Source organism: Mesoplodon densirostris, chromosome 2, assembly GCF_025265405.1.
Source record: "Mesoplodon densirostris isolate mMesDen1 chromosome 2, mMesDen1 primary haplotype, whole genome shotgun sequence".
Taxonomy (NCBI): Eukaryota; Metazoa; Chordata; class Mammalia; order Artiodactyla; family Ziphiidae; genus Mesoplodon; species Mesoplodon densirostris.
In genome coordinates, this window is record NC_082662.1 from 16,363,432 (window position 1) to 16,380,200 (window position 16,769).

The 16,769-nt window shown below is 52.6% G+C and overlaps 1 protein-coding gene across 1 annotated transcript; it reads left to right on the plus strand.

The window, feature by feature from the left end:
• The first annotated feature begins 6,310 nt into the window (after positions 1-6,310).
• PLA2G2F (phospholipase A2 group IIF) lies at positions 6,311-15,089 on the plus strand. The gene is given in 6 exon segments (XM_060118425.1): positions 6,311-6,426; positions 7,332-7,384; positions 10,911-11,023; positions 11,026-11,057; positions 12,212-12,321; positions 14,620-15,089. Coding segments are annotated over 6 exon segments (894 nt in total).
• The last annotated feature ends 1,680 nt before the right edge of the window (positions 15,090-16,769 follow it).

Consider the following 16,769-nt stretch of genomic DNA (forward strand, 5'->3'; position numbering starts at 1 on the left):
TGAACATCTGTGTGCAAATTTTTGTGTGGGTGTATGTTGTCATTTCTCTTGGGTACATACCTATATACCATATATATAGCCATCCTAGTGGGTGTGAAGTGGTAACTCATTATGGTTTTGATTTGTGTTTCCCTAATGACTAATGATGTTGAGCAACTTTTCATGTGCTTGCTGGTCATTTGTTTATCTTCTTAGGAGAAATGTCTATTCAAATCCTTCGCCTATTTTTAAATTGGGTTGTTATCTTTATTGTTGAGTTATAAGAATTCTGGACCCAAGTCCCTTATCAGACATACGATTTGCACATGTTTTATCCTATTCTGTGGGCTGTCTTTTTATTTTCTTAGTGGTATAGTTTGCAGCACAACATTTTTAATTTTGATGACGTTCAATTATTTATTTATTTATCACTTGTGCTTTTTTTGTAGTATCTAAGAAACAATTGCCTAACCCAAGGTCACAAAGATCTACTCCTATTTTTTCTTCTAAGTTTCTTCTGAGTTTTATAGTTTTAAGCCTTACAGTTAAATCTATCATCCATTTTGAGTTAACTTCTGTGTATGGTGTGGGGAAGGAAACCAGTTTCATTCTTTTGCATGTGGATATCTAATTGTTTCAGCACCATTTTTTTTTTTTTTTCTTTTTGCGGTATGCGGGCCTCTCACTGTTGTGGCCTCTCCCGTTGCGGAGCACAGGCTCCGGATGCGCAGGCCCAGCGGCCATGGCTCACGGGCCCAGCCGCTCCGCGGCATATGGGATCCTCCCAGACCGGGGCACGAACCCGTATCCCCTGCATCGGCAGGCGGACTCTTAACCACTGCGCCACCAGGGAGGCCCTCAGCACCATTTTTTGAAGACCTCTTTCCCTATTGAATTATCTTGGCACCCTTGTTGAACTATGATCCATTCTGATTAATTTTTGAATATAGTGAGATATATGGATGAAATTATCTTTTTTCCCTCCCTCCCTCTCTTCCTCCCTCCCTTCCTTCCTTCCTTCCTTTCTTCCTCTCTTTTCTTCATATTGATAGTCAATTGTTCCAGCACCATTGTTGAAAATCCTCCACCGGAGCTTCCCTGGTGGCGCGGTGGTTAAGAATCACCTGCCAATGCAGGGGACACAGGTTCGAGCCCTGGTCCTGCAAGATCCCACATGACGCGGAGCAACTAAGCCCGTGCGTCACAGCTACTGAGCCTGCACTCGAGAGCCCGCAAGCCACAACTACTGAGCCCGCGTGCTACGACTACTGAAGCTCGCACGCCTAGAGCCCGTGCTCCGCAACAAGAGAGGTTACCGCAGTGAGAAGCCCGCGCACAGCAACGAAGAGTAGCCCCCACTCTCCACAACTAGAGAAAGCCCGCATGCAGCAATGAAGACTCAATGCAGCCAAAAATAAATAAAAGAAACAAAAAGAAAGAAAATCCTCCACGGGATTTCCTTTGCACCTGTGTCAAAAATAAATTTTCCATAAATGTATAGGTCTAATTCTGGATCATCTATTCTGTTCCATTGATCTATTTGTCTATCTTTATACCAATCTACACTGTCTTGATTAAAGTAAATTTATAAGCCTTAAAATCAGGTAGTATAAATTCTGCAACTTTGTTCTTTTCAAAGTTGATTTGATATTCTAGGTCCTTTGCATTTCCATATGAATTTTAGTATCAGCTTGTCAATTTCTACAAGAAAAGTCTATTAGGATTTTGAATGAGAGGGCATTGACTTTATAGAGCAAATCGGGATAATTGGCATCTTAACAGTATTCAGTCTTCCGATTCATAAACATGGTCTTTCTTGATTTCTCTGGGCATTGTTTCATAGTTTTCAATGTACAAGTCTTCCATATATTTTGTCAGATTTATCCCTAAATATTTCATATTTTTGGATATTATTGTTAAAGTATTTTTTTCAATTTCATTTTCCGGTTGTTTACTGCTAGTAAATAGAAGTACAATTTTCTTGTATTTTCATCTTATATACTTCTCCCTTGCTACTAAACTCAGTTATTAGTTCTAGCAGTTTTTTTGTAGATTCTACAGGATATTTTTTTTTACATGGACTATCATGTTTATGCCAATAGAGACAATCTTACTTCTTTTCCAATCTGAATGCCTTTCATTTCTTTTCTTGCCCTAGTGAACTGCCTAAAACCACCAGTAAAACATTGAATAGAAGTAGCGAGAGTGGAGATTCTTGCCTTGTTCCTAATCTTAGAAGGAAAAGTAATCAGCGTTTCCCCATTAACTATGATGTTAGCTGCAGGGGTTTTTTTGTAGACGCCCTTTTTCAAGCTGAGGAAGTTCCCTTCTATCTCAGTTTTCTGACAGTATTTTTCAAAAATCAGGGACAGATGTCAGACTTTGTCAGATGGATGGGGTTTTTTTGCATTTATTAAGGGGTTTTCTTTTTTAGTCTGTTAATCATTGATTGATTTTTTAATGTAAAACCAAACTTTCATTCCTCACTTGATCATTTTGTATTTTCCTTTTTATATCTTGTTGGACTCTGTTTGCTAACATTTTATTAAGGATTTTTACATCTATGTTCATGAGAGATATTAGTCTGTAGTTTTCTTTTCTTGTAATGTCTTTATCTGGTTTTGGTGTCAGAAGAATAGTGGCTTAATAGTATGAATTGGGAAGTATTTCCTCCACTTAAATTTTCTAGAAGAATTTGCGTAGAATTGTGTCCTCTCAAAATTCATATGTTGAAGTTAACCCCCATTATCTCAGAATGTGACTGTATTTGAAGATAGGGTTTTAATTGAGTTTAAATGAGGCCATTAGGGTGGTCCCTAATCCAATCTGACTAGTTTTTATGAGAAGAGGAAATGTGGACACACAAAGAGACAGGAGGGATGTGCATGCACCGAGGAAAGACCATGTGTGGAGCCGTCTGCAAGCCAAGAAGAGAGGCCTCAGAATGAAACCAACCCTGCCGACACTTCGATCTTGGGTTTCTAGCCTCCGGAAGTGTGAGAAAGTGAATTTCTGTCATTTAAGCTACCCAGACTATGGTACTTTGTAATGGCACCCCTAGCAGCCTGATACAATTAGTATTATTTCTTCCTTAAGTATTTGGTTGCATTCACCTGTGAAGTCATCTAGACCTGGGGTTTATTTATGAAAAGGTTTTAAACTGCATGTTCAATTTGTTTAATAGATGTAGGGGCTATTTCCAGTTGAGTGAATTCATGTTTCTCAAGGAAAGTGACTGTTTCATCTTAGTCATTGAATATACTGCCTTACATTCATTTTAACACACAAAAATGACAGACAGTAAAACCACCAGTTATTCTACTGTCTAAAAATAACCACTGCTAATGTTTTGCTGTATATCTTCCAGATAATTTTTATGCATGTGCCCACCCACCCCTCAACAACCTCCCCCCCCTTATTTTTTTAGTTTCCAATAGTCTTTTTTTTTTTTAATTGGGGTATATTTGCTTGAAAATGTTGTGCCCACCCTACTTTTCTTTTGTTTGTTTTACAAAATTGCTATTACCTTTAATATCCAGGTTTTTTGTATCGGTAAATCTTTGAAAACATAATTATGGATGGATGGTTAATCATTTGCTTAACTAATTCCCTAACTGAACGTGCTTCTGATTTTGCATCGTAAAGAACGCCACAGTCAGTATCCTCTTTCATTTGTCTCTGGGAGCTACTCAGGTTTGTATCTTGGTTTATAGTCCCAGAAGTGGAATTACTGGGTCGACCAGTCTATTGTTGACTTTTGATATTGAGCACTCTGCGATTGGGGGAGGAGGGGGGAGGGAGGGGGAGGGAGCGCCCATCCTCCTCTCAAGGGACCAAGCCCAAACCAACGCAGCCAGTGGGAGTGTGTGATGAGAAAATGGCACAGGACTATGCAGGGGCTCTCAGGGCCTCCCCCACTGCCACCCCCCAACCCCAGCCATGGCCTCCTTGGCATAGATCTAAGTGCCTCCTGGTTACCTGCATGTTGGCGGCTGTATCATCAGTATGTGGACTGGACTGGGCCTTACTTCTTGGTTCTTCCTCCTTTGGAGTGAGTTATATCATTAAGAGGCATCTGCAAAAATCAAAGTGAGTACTGAACTGTGCAGGCAAGTGAAGGCAGAGACCAGCCTTACCCTCCCATCACCACGCTCTGTTCTCAGGGAGCTTACAGTCTGATGGGGCAGATGCAGCCCCTGTCCCAGGAGAACCCCTGGCTTTTTTGGAGGAAACGATAGGATCCCTGGATCCCTGGTTTGAGTGCAATGTCAAGACCCACAGACCAAAACACATACAGGTGCCTACAAAAGACTGTATAAACAAGCACAGGTCAACACCTTCCACGTAAGGATGTGTGATTGGATGCACTGGGGCTTTTCTAGGATAACTTCCTGGGAAGGAGAAGGGCCTGGACCCGCACAGAGGAGGTTGGGCAAGGGAAGGGTGAGGGCTGGGAGAACGGGGAAATGACATGTGGGATTGGCCAGCCAGTTGGTTTGGTAGAGCCAGAAGTGCAAGCTGGAAAAACTGGGGGTAGGAAGGGAAGTGCTGGTGTGGGGGGAGGGGCGGTTCTCTTCTGTTCTTTGCCAGCAAGTTTGGGACCATTGGGAGGGAAGGGCCAATGGAGACGATTTGGATTCTCATTTCCAATGATACTCTTCTTCCCCCCTCCCTTTTTCCCCTCCCACCATCTCAGTTCACCTCAAGGCTGGAGAACAGGCCTCTGCTTGGTAACAAACAGGTCTTTATCTGAGCACCTACCACATGCCCCCATAGCACACAACACCTGTAATCTGTTATTATCTGTGAGCAGAATCCTTGCTCAGTGATGCCCGGTTATACCCATCTTACAGCTGAGGACACAGAGGCCAGGGAAGGGAGCTATCCTACCAGGATCTCAGAGTCAAGAAGTCAGGGTTCTAGGATCGGAGCCCCTGTCTGTGCAACAGTCCACACTGCCGTGGGCTCCCAGGGCTCCAGCCCCTCTCTGTTCCTCCCTGGCCCCATCTTTCCCCCACACGTGCCACCTCCAAACAGAGGCAAATGGCACTGACCCCCAGGCCACCAGGATCTCAACCAGAGGTGACTGGGCCCCCCAGGGCACATTTGGTGATGTCTGGAGATACCTTTGTTGTCACAAGTGGGGGTGGGGGGGAGGGAGGAGGAGAGGAGCACGGGGAGGGGTCACTACCGGGTCTAGTGGTGGAGGTTAGGGATGCTGCCCAGCCCCCTGGGATGCCTAGGGCGGTCCCCACCGGAGAGGTGTCGGGTCACATGACAGTGGTGGTGACGCAGAGTAGCCCTGTTCCAGATCTGCAGGCTCGCCCTTCCGAATGGGAGCTGGGGCTTTCCTGCTGGATGCGTGTGCCCGTGCCCCTCCAGCCTTAGCCAGAGGTGGGCACCAGCAGCTTGCAGATGTGGGTAGGCAGTTCTCTGCAGATTCTGGACTAAAGCCCTTCCAGGTGTGAAGGGATGGCTTACAGATGTGTGCATATCCACACGGAGGGCCTTCCGGGCAGAGCCTCTCCTTGACTCAAACTTGCTTGGTCTCCTTGAACTCTTCTCCTCCTAGGCCTCAACTTCTGGGCTTCCATGTCCATCTAGGCATTGTCCAGTTTTAGCATGACATCAGCAGCTAAGTCACTTCAGCCAGGATCCCTCATCCTTGATATCTGATGGGGTGCCTCACCCACCCCCCCACCAGCCCCAGGTGATGTCTGATCACCCTGCCTGCCTTCAGCAAGAATCCTATTAGGTGGGTTTAGCCAGAATCCCTCCAACCCTGATGTTTCCTCTTAGGAATTTCCCATCCTCTGACCCCCACGCTGTGCCTTGGCTACAAATTTCCACTTTTCTTTGTTCTATTTGGAGTTGAATCCAATCTCTTTCCCTCACCGCAAGACCCCATCATAGTGGTCCCTACACTATCCAGTGGCCCCCTTGAATAATTAGTCTGCCTTGCTGTGCTTTAACAAGTGTCACTGGATAATTTTTTCATCCTTTTCAGATGGGAAGAGAGAGAACTTTGGGCTAATTTCCTTTCAGATGCCTGGGGAAGGGCCACCTCCTCTTCAGGTGCATCAACTCCCACGCCCCGCAGGCCTGAACACCCTGGAGTGGGAGTTACCAGGCAGCTGTGGGCAGGGCCGTGGGGGGAGGTGGAGCCTCCTTTTTCTAGGCCATGTGTCACCTGCGTCCTGCCCTGGGGCATTGCCCCGCACTACTGTGCCACTGCAACAGAGAGAAGCTGGGGCCTGCTCCCCGGAGACTTTGGGGTGGATCGTGGCTCTCCTTGAGAGCCCTATGTTCCTGGCCCCCCAGAACCCAGAACATGGCAGATGGGACTCAGGCCAACCCCAAAGAGTTCAGGAAGAAGGGGCTGGTTAGACACCCCTCTGGGTGGAGGGGCCCGAGCCTCAGGGCCTCTTCTCCTTTGAGAAACTCCAGGTACATGCCTGCTTCCCTGGGATGGAGCCCTCCTTGGAGAGGAGCAGGGATGAGGGTGGGGAAGTGGCTCCTAGAATCCATTTCTTCAGAAAGGAGAGCTCTGAGTCTCTGATGGTGGCTGAGATATGTCATTGCATTTTTAGCACTACAAGGGCCTTTGGGATCATCTAGCTAATCCTTATAGGCACTTGAGGCCCAGAGAGACTAAGGAATCTATGGATGATCACACAGCATTTTGGAAGTAGAGCTGCAGCTAGAACCCAGGGACCCAGGTCTCTTGGCTCTGGGCGCAAGAGCCAGCCAGAAGGTTGGGTCACGTGACTCCCTGGCGTGCACATGGAAGAGGGTTGGTTCTGATCTGTGACGAGGTCCAACTCCATGAGACAGGAGCTCCCTGTCCTGGAAGCTGATTCTTGCTCAGAGTGGGAGGGAAGGAGGCTCTCGGTGCCTCTGGGCTCTGCCATCCTGGGGCTTGTCCCTCCAGGAGGTGCAGGCAAGTGGGAGGTGCTCAGATCTTCCTGGAGGAGCTAATCACAAGGCAAGGGCAGCAGGAAATGGGGCATCAAGAGGTGGCGTTGGGCTTCCCTGGTGGCGCAGTTGTTGAGAGTCCGCCTGCCAATGCAGGGGACACTGGTTCGTGTCCCGGTCCGGGAGGATCCCACATGCCGCAGAGCGGCTGGGCCTGTGAGCCATGGCCTCTGAGCCTGCGTGTCCAGAGCCTGTGCTCCGCAATGGGAGAGGCCACAACAGTGAGAGGCCCGCGTACTGCAAAAAATAAATAAATAAATAAAAATAAGAGATGGCGTTGACCCCACCTGTAACAAGGCTCAGGAGGGAGCCGCAGGCCAGGAACCGCACGCAGGGTGAAGGGACGGACACAAGACCAGGGTTTCTTCCTATCTCAGGTCTTACCTAGGGGCGAAGACGTTCATCGCCATCGCCATCCTGGCCAGCTGTGGTGAGTGAAGGTGCTGGGAAACTCCTCCTTCTTCCCCAACACCCCCAGCCTTTCTGCTGTGACTCACCCACGGTCCACAGGACCTCAGGCCTGCCATCAGGTCTCTGCTTCCTGGCTCTGCCCCTGACTGGCTTCATCCCCTCTTTGGGGCTCTTTACTCCTCCAGGCACCTGTAAACATAGCCGGGTTGGTCGGCATTTACTATTTACGAGCCTCAAGGGTGCAGGGCCTACAGCTGAGCAAGCATCGTAAAGTGGTGGTGGTGGCTTGGCGTCAGGGCACTTAGGGACACCGGGGTGCTTGTGTACATAGGAAAACGTGTTTGTGTGCGTGTGTACATGCAAAGCTAGTGAGCTTGCGTGCAGATAGCCACATGTATCTATGTGTGTGTGGGTGTGTCCGAGCACGTGGTGACGTCTATGTGTGTAACACACATCAGGATGATGTGTGTGTGTTCACAGTGGCGTGTGTGTCTCTAGAGCGTGTATATGAAAGTAGGCTGTACACATCTGCACACGGCAGGTGTGTAGCAGTGTCTGGGTGTGAGATGTACCGGAAGACATGGAGCAGGTCTGAGGGCCTTCTTTCTGGGGGGGGCCACCCCCTGGACAGCTGAGGCTCCTGCCACACAGGCAGGCGCCCTGGTGGCAGTTGCCCTGTGTAGGCGGAAGATGGGCTGAATGTCCCACTGGCTTTCTGTCCACCTGTTCAGCATTCCCTGAACCCAGCCAGGTCTGAGACAAAGGAAGAAAATATCAGAAACGAAATAAGGTTATATGTGGCCAGACATGAGAAACAGTTGGTTGAATTCAGGCGAAGTGACTTGTTATTTAGAACGTAACCCCTTGAGTTCAGCCCCGCCCAGGGGCCTGGGACAGAGGCTGCAGCCTGAGTGAAGGCAGGTTTTGTTCCTTCCGCTCGGAGTGGAATGTGCACGTGGCCACTCTGGGTGCTGTGTGTGTGTGAGAGTGGGAGTGTGTGTGCATGTGTATGGGCATGGGGGTGAGTGTGGGTCTGCTTGTGAGACTGTATGAGTGTGGGAGGTATAGGGGAAGGGCAGGCCTGGCCCAGGGGCCCAACAAATCCTGGGAAGGGGCACCATGGGGGGAGTGAGGGTCTGGTGCTTGCCAGGCCCCGAGCTGGGCACGGGCCTGCCCGATCTCTGGGGGCTGGGATTGTTATTCCCATTTTGCAGATGGGAAAACAGAGGCCCAGGGAGCTTTAGTTCTGGGCCTGCCTCTGTCTGACTCCAAAGTGAATGTGTATATGCGTGTGTGAGGTTGGCGAGTACGAGAGTGTGCGTCTATGTGTGAGGCGTGTGAGAGCACAGGAAGTATGGGTGGGCGTGTGTCTGCGTGTGTGTGTACACTTGTGTGGTGTGTGGAGGAGAGTGTGCAGTGGGTGACTGTGGGTTTACGTCTGTGTGTGTGTTAGAGTGTGAGTGTGTGTCTGTCCTGTGTGTGGATGGGTGAGTTTTAGGCGGGAGCTGATGGCTGGGGGCCCTGGGGATGGAAGCTGCCAGCTACCAGGGGTAACACCTCCAGGATGTGGGAGTGGGGGTGGGGGTGAGGAGGCCAGGACCTCACAGCAGGCGATGCGGCCCGTTGCCCTGCAGGGGAATGACTTTCTTGGCTCCTCTCAGATTTGGGAATCGAAGTCAAAGAATTTAGGCAACCTGCCCCCGGCCGCACAGCACTAATGGAGAGATCTGTTTGCAGATCTGGGTCTGTCTGACCCCCAGGCTGCTTGGCACACATTTGATTCCAGCAGCAAGAGCCCTGCAAGGCAGAAAGGGTGGGGGGAGAGCTAACATTCCCAGGGACCCCTCTTGTCCCCCCTCTTCCACTCTCTTCAACAGCCCATGCGGCCAAGTCAGAGAGAGGCCTACAGGATGCAGGGGCCCCTCTCTCCCTGCCCCGTACCTAACATAGCCATTTACAGGCTCTAAACCATCCTCTTAAAATTGTCTGTCATTTCTCCCCACTCCTTCTTTGTTTCCTCTCTTGTGTGCTACTTATTTTCTGTAATGATGAAAATCCTGGAGCCAGTAGACAGGAAGACACAGGTGGAGCAGGATTACTAAAGTCAGCTCTCTGACAGGGAGGGCAGGCCTGGCCCAGGGTCCCAACAAGCCCTGAGAGGGGGCACCATGGGGGCAGTGAGGGTCTGGTGTGTGCCAGGCCCTGAGCTGGGCGCGGGCCTGCCTGATCTCTGGAGGCTGGGATTGTTATTCCCATTTTGCAGATGGGAAAACCTCCCAAGGGAGCTTTAGTTCTGGGCCTGCCTCTGTCTGACTCCAAAGTCTGTGCTCTTCCCACTGAGGCATGTGGAGGTGGTGAGTCCCTTGTCATCACTAGCGATGTTGGACAACCACGTCTCCAGAAACAAGTAATTTCGGCCTTTGGGTTTCCATCCAGTCTCCGTTTCTGAAATTCTTAGCTTCCTCCTTCCCCCAGTACATTTCCTCTTTCAGGCCATGGAGCTGGGTGGGGGATGTAGAGAGAGTTAAGGTTAGGCTGAACTGGGTGCCTAGCCCCGGGCACAGATGGAGGAGCCCAGGTTGGGGAGGCATCCCAGCTCTGGGGCACACAAACCTGGGTTCAGGTCTGGGCTCTGCCACTTCCAGGCTGCATGGCCTGGGCAAAGCTTCACCTTTCTGAGCCTCAGTTTGCTCATCCATAAAATGGGATGACAGCGGCCCTCCTGCCTGTGTGGGTGGCGGCCTCACCGAGGTAAGGACCCAAATGCTAGGCTTGATGTTGACTCAGCAGTGAGCCAGCACATCTGGGAGCCCAGGAGGCAGGGAAGCAGGGGAGGAGAATATGTTCCTGGGGTGAGCGGCCTGAGGATGCCAGGAAGCTGATTTTGTGATTTTGCTGGTGTAGGAAAGGTTGTTGCACTACCTGTGAGACAAGGACAAAGGGAAAGAAATATATACGTGTGTGTGCGTGTGTGTGTGTTCATTGAATAATGCACTGGCCCCAGGGCCACGTGGGGATGCTGAGTCCCTGCTGGGTGTAGAAGAGCCAGGCCAAGCCAGAAGGGCCCAGAATCGTGTTCAGAAGAGCTTGTGGCGTTTGTGAAGCCCCTTAGAGTGTATAAGGCACTGGGCTCTCACTGGCTGGGTCCAAATTCTGCTTCACCTCTTTTCAACAATGTCTTCTTGGGGAAGTTACTATATGCTCTGGGTCTCGGTCTTCTCATCTGTAAAATGGGGATAATATCAGCACTCTGTAGGGCTGCAGGGAGCACTTGATGAGTTAATGTATGGAAGGGGCATAGGACAGTGCCTGGCAAATACTATTATCATATTCTCAGGGCCATAGGGCTCAGTGTAAGGACGTGTGTAACGCACCATACCGGCTGCTTTGTGGATTGCACCCTCCTCCTGCTCTGCCCTCCCTCTCCTGCTCCCTCTCTCCCTTCCCCTTTCCCCAGCCCTGGGGTGTTGCAAGGACAGCCAGTCAAACAGGAGAGGCCACGCACAGGGCAGGGAACTCACAGCACCCCCTCGGTTCTCTTGCAGTCCTGCCTGCGGCCCACAGCAGCCTGCTCAACCTCAAGTCCATGGTGGAAGCCAACACAGGGAGGAATGCCATCTTGTCCTTCGTGGGCTACGGCTGCTACTGCGGGAGGGGTGGGGGCATGGCCTGCCCATGGATGAGGTGGACTGGTAGGTCCTGGAGAGTCTGGGCTGCTGGAACCGGGCAGGGACAGTGAAGGTCAGACTGTCTCCATCTCTGAGAGGTGGGAGAGGCCCCTTCCCCCAAGGAGGAGGCTTGTTTGATGAGTTAGTGGCCAGAAGCCTGACCTTTGACCCGTGTCCTCCTCGACCGTCTTGGATATTTTGTTTTCTTTTTTTTTTAAGTGTATAACATTGTGGGGTTTTTTTTTAAATTCTATCATTAGCATGTTTTTTTAATTTTATTTTTATTTCTTTTGGCCGCGAGGCTTGTGGCATCTCAGTTCCCCAACCAGGGATTGAACCTGGGCCCTCCGCAGTGAAAGTGTGGAGTCCTAACCACTGGGCCGCCAGGGAAGTCCCATCTTGGACACTTTCTATCGTCCCTTTCCAAGGTCTTGGGCTTGGAGGCATTTGAACTTCCGTTCTCACCGGAAGGAGCATTTGACCTGCTTCCAAACACACATGAGAGCAATAGTCACACAGCTTATACTTGACAAAGGCAAGGACTGTGACCACTGGCCCCTCAGACTGGAGGCTCTGGTGGACAGGACTGTGCTTCCTCCATCAGACTGGGAGTTCCTGGAAGCCGTGGCTTATCCTTTGCTCCTGTCTCTCCCCAAAGCAGCCAGCACCAAGTCTGGTATCAGTGGAGGCTTCATAAATGCATGTTGACTAATTGCCTGCCCTCCACTAGAGGGGATGGGACAGCCACACCACATTTGCTTCCTGTCCCCCATCCCCAAGCCCCACTTAACTCTCCAGGCCTTTGTCTCTCCCTGGCCATCGTGCACAGCCAGGTATAGCCCCTGCATCTAGCCGGTCTCTTCCTACTTTGACTTCACCCAGGCCCCTCCCTCCCACCCTGACCCCTCCTGCAGCTGCAGCCAGGGCTCCAGGGGGTTGGGGGGGAAGCTAGGGCTCTGGGCGGAGGGCAAAGGGAGGGGATCACGGACAAGAACCTGGGGCACTGGCCTGGTTCTGCCCGGCTGTGTGACCTAAGGCAAGTAACTGCCCTCTCTGGGCCTCAGTCTGAAGGTCTGACCCGTAAGGGACAGGAACAGATGATCATGATAGAGGTCACTGCCAGTGGGAGAGGGGCCAAGCCTGGCTATGCCTGCCTGCTCTCCTCCCCCCGCCCCTACGTGCTGCCATGCCCACGACTGCTGCTACCAGAAGCTCTTTGACTTGGGCTGCCACACCTATGTGGACCACTACGACTACACCATCGAGAACAACACCAACATTGTCTGCAGTGTCTCCCACCATCGCCCCTTCCCCTCAAGAAAGTGTGTACTGCCAGCCCCCTCAGCCTGTGCTAGGGCCGTGGGCCGGGTTTCCAGATGAAATACAGGATGCCCAGTTAAATTCAAATTTCAGATAAACAATGAAAGATGTTTTCATGTAAGTATATCCTAAATATTGCATGGGACATACTTATACTAAAAACTAAATGTTAGCATACAATTAATAAGTATTAGTATGAAAGGAAGAATTAGCATAAGTATATCCCATGCAACATTTGGGATCTACTTATACTAAAATATTTATTGTCTGAAATTCAGATTTAACCAGGTACCTTGTTTTTCGTTTGCCAAATCTAATAACCCTGGCTGTGGCTCTGGCACATCTCCCTGATGTGCTCGGAGCCCCCAGGCCTGAACTGGCCCCCAGGTTCTCCAGTCCCCGAGATTCTTAAGCTTCGGAGAGCTTAGGGAGTGATTCTGATTCAGCGGGTCGGGTCTGGGTGGGGTCCAGGACTCTCTGTTTTTAATCAGATCCTCAGGTGATCCTGAGACTTTGTGTCAGGCTGGCATGGGAGTCAGGGGACCTGGGATGGAACCCAGGTTCCCCCAGCATGTATGACCCTGGGCAGGCTCCTTCCCCACCTGGTCTCAGTCTCCCCATGGGTACATTGAAGGGTTTGGATCTGAGCAGACCCATTCCCTTCTAGTTCTGTCATTGGGACCCCAGAAGATGAGGTGGCCCCATCCTAGACACCCAGGGTTTCTAGGGATTCAAGGTGTTGGAGCCAGGCCTGGCAGGTTCCCTCCTTTACCATGGACTCACTCCCCACCTGACGGGCGCAGCATCCAAGCTGATGGCCCAGGTGTCCCTGCCCGGCCCCTGCTGGTGCCCCACCCTGGGGCAGCAGGTGCCCCTTGGCCCAGCCCCATGGGTAGCCCTGGGCTCCCTTTGTCTCCTTATCTTAACCAGGCTGTGTGTCGTCCCTTACGAAGAGCTCACAAGCAATGCCAGCTTTGCAAAGATACTCAAGACTCCTGTTCTCTGGGAAAGAGTCTGGTGGGGAACTGGGCACATCTGGGGACCCTTGGCAGCCCAGGACTGTCTGGTCCTCATATTCTGCTGTTCAGATGTGCGGTGGAGGGTCTGGCTTGAGAGAGGAGTTCATTAAGCAGTTCGAGGAGAGGAATCTCCCTCCTCAACCCCCAAGACAATGGACTAACCCAAGCAATGGTTTTCACACTGGGTTCTGGGGATTTCTGGGGCCATCAGGTCAACTGCTGTGAGAGCTAATGGGGGGTCGGTTATCCCTGGATTGGTGGTCCAGCTGGTTCTTTAATGTATTTTGTAGCTCAAGTGGCTTCTCTTTCAGCTGTTTAAAAAAATTTTTTTTTATTCTTATCTTTTTTATTTTGGCTGCACTGGGTCTTTGCTGCGGCGTGCGGGCTCCTCTAGTTGCAGCTCTCGGGCTCAGTTGCTGTATTTGGGATCTTAGCTCCCCAACCAGGGATCAAACCCGGGCCCCCCCTGCATTGGGAGCACAGAGTCTTAACCACTGGACCCCCAGGGAAGTCCCCTCTCTCGGCTGTTTGATATATTAGTCTTTGGCCAAGAGTTTCATGTCAGAGAAGGTATTCTGCTGATGGAGAGTTTGCAAGTTTGCAAACAATTGGGCTAGTGGGTGGTTCTCGAAAGGTGTTTCCTGAACCTGCAGCATCAACAGCACTTGTTAGAAGAAGCTCTACGGGTGGGGTTGGGCAGCCTTGGTTTTCAGGAGCGCTCCAGCTGATTCTAATGCGCTCCTAAGGCTGAGAACTCTGGGGTAGATGATTTCTGAAGGCCCGTAACAACAACGACAGCATTTGCTCCCTGGGACACACTGAGCTAAGCTCTTTACAAGTGTTTTTCTCACTCAGTCCTCACCACTAACTCCCTCCAGAGTGGGTGTGTTGTGATTCTGTGCTTGAGAGACCCCTGCGATGGTAGAAAGTAACTGGGCTGGGGGGCGAGTTCCTGACACCTGAGTTTCCGTCCCAGCTCTGTCTTGGGTTTGCTGGGTGACTTAGGCAAACGCACCCTTTCCTGAGCCTCAGTTTCCTCCTCTTGTCATTGTCCTGTTGGGCTTCAGGGGTTCTCTGTTTACCATGTACCAGGGGCACCTGGAGGGCTGTGAATGCAGAGGCTGGGCCCCGAGCGTCTGAGCCTGCAGGCCGGGGGTGGGCCCGCTGATGGTGCTGGTGCTGCTGGCCCAAGACCACCTTCCGAGGTCCACTGTGACCTCAGAGTCCGTGCGCTGCACTCCCCATAGGCGAGCTCAACCAGACGGAGCGTGACCAGCAGACGTGCGAGTGTGACAAGAGCGTGGTCCTGTGCTTCCAGAAGCCGACATACAGGGAGGAAGGAGCATGGCAACGACCTCAACATCTACGCCAGAGCCCCACGCCCAACTGCAGCATCTACGGGCCACGCCCCCCGCCCCTCCCTAGCGCCCTCTGGGGGCTGACAGAGAGGAGTGTTGGAGGTTCCCGTCCTGGGGACCAGCCAGATGGAGCAGGTGGAGGTGGGGGCGGGTCGGGGGCCCCTGGGCTGCCCTCCTCCCTGGAGCCCTCCAGCGAGACTGGCCCCAGAGGACTCAGAAAGGCTAGAGCCCTGGCCCCCTGGCTCCTCCAGCCCAGACCTGGGTGTGGCTTCATCCTGGACGTGGCAGGGGGCATATGCCCTGTTGGGGTCTCTCCCGAATGTGGAAGGCAAGGCCTGCGAAAGACTGGGGGCCTCTGAGGGAGGGGGGCCTCTCACTGGCACTAGCTTGACTTCCTCAGCCAGGCCCTCAAGGCTGGGGCCCAGAGTCTTCGAGAGCCAGACCTGGAGCAGCCAACATGGGCCCAGAGCTTGGCGTGTCCTAGGACCAGGTTCCCAGGCAGACAAGGCCTGGTTCTGGGGCCCCTTGGCTGCTTCCAGGGGATGACTCAGGGTGATCCCTGCTTTGGGAGCCTTGCAGCCCCCCAAAGCCCCAAGAAACAGCAGGTGGCCCCATCCTGGCCTTTGTCAAAGTAGCACATGAGTCCCAGCCCAGACACCACAGGATGGTCACGGGGCTAACGTCCCAGGCCTGAAGTCTGGCCTCAGTTACCCAGAGAGCCTCAGAGCAGGCTCCTGGGCACTGACAGAAGCCACATGCACCACCCCCAGGTGCACAGGGACAGAGATGGGAGCACCCTCAGATGTGTCCCCACCACTCGAGTCCTCTGCCGACCCATTCATGTCAGAGGCACACCCTGGCCGCCGCCCTGCAACGCTGAACTGCTCTGAGGGGCGCCCCGACCCTAGGCCGCCCGGGTCCCTGACAAACACGGGAGGGGGAAGCCCCAGGTCTCCAGGCGCTCCCCCTGCATCTCTCCCCGTGCAGCAACCAGGCCAGGGGCTGGAAGGGACCAGAACACTCATTCCCTGGGCAAGGAGAGGCAAGGCTGCAGCCTGGCAACAGAAGCCCTCTCGATGGGGAGGAAGCTGAGAGCTGGGACCCACCTCGGTGAAGAGGAGACAAAGGCAGGAGAGACCAGGTCCAGGCAGGAGGCCGTGGGGGAGATTCCAGAAGGCAGCAGAGAGGAAGCAGGATGTGAAGAGGGAAGGGAGAGGAGAAAGTGGGAGAGAGGTGACACAAGGTGAGGGCCAGACGTCCAGACCAGAGTGGTCCTGGCAGGAGGAGGGGGGGCAGAGGAGCCTTGGGGGTGGGGTCCCCCCCTGGGGCCCAGGTTCCCGCTGGGGCTTGTGGGTTTACCAGCAGAAGAGCAGGAGGATCAGGCCTCAACGGGCCTGCTTTCCTGACTCCGCCCCAGCACTGTTGTTTCCCCCGCTTCCCAGTCCTTCCTCAACTTGTCTCTTGACCTCAGGGTCAGCGGCCTCCAAGTAGCCAGTGTGCCCTGCCTTGCTCCACCCTCTGCCTTCATCCAGCGTCAACCCTGAGGGCCACTGACACAGCGCTGTGACCCACCCTGGACACTGAGAACATCCACCAAGAATCTCGGCCCAGCCTGCGGCCGCTCAGGACCACCAACACAGGGGGGAGGGACAGTCAAGAAGAGCACAGGCGGGGAGGGACGTGGGGGTAGGGAGAACATCTACAAAAAAGACGGCAGGGCTGGACGGAGTCCCGCCAAGCTGCAGCTTCTAGAAACCCTCCTTGGGCTCTGGAGTCAGCTGTCACTGTGTATGGGAGGCCTTCCTGCTGCTCACCCCCTGCTGTCCTGCTGGCCGTGATGGGTGTTGGCTGTGGTCCCCCGTGTGCCCGCACCCGACCTGCCCAGTCACCGAGATGCTCTCAGGAGCCCACCTGCTCCTGAGCTGACCCCATCAACTCTGAGCTGAAGCCCCGCCCCACCCAGCAGGAATGGAGCCAGGATGGGGAGTCCCCCAGAGGCGGGGGCAGCAGAGGCCTGGGCCCCTTGCCTGTGGGAGCCT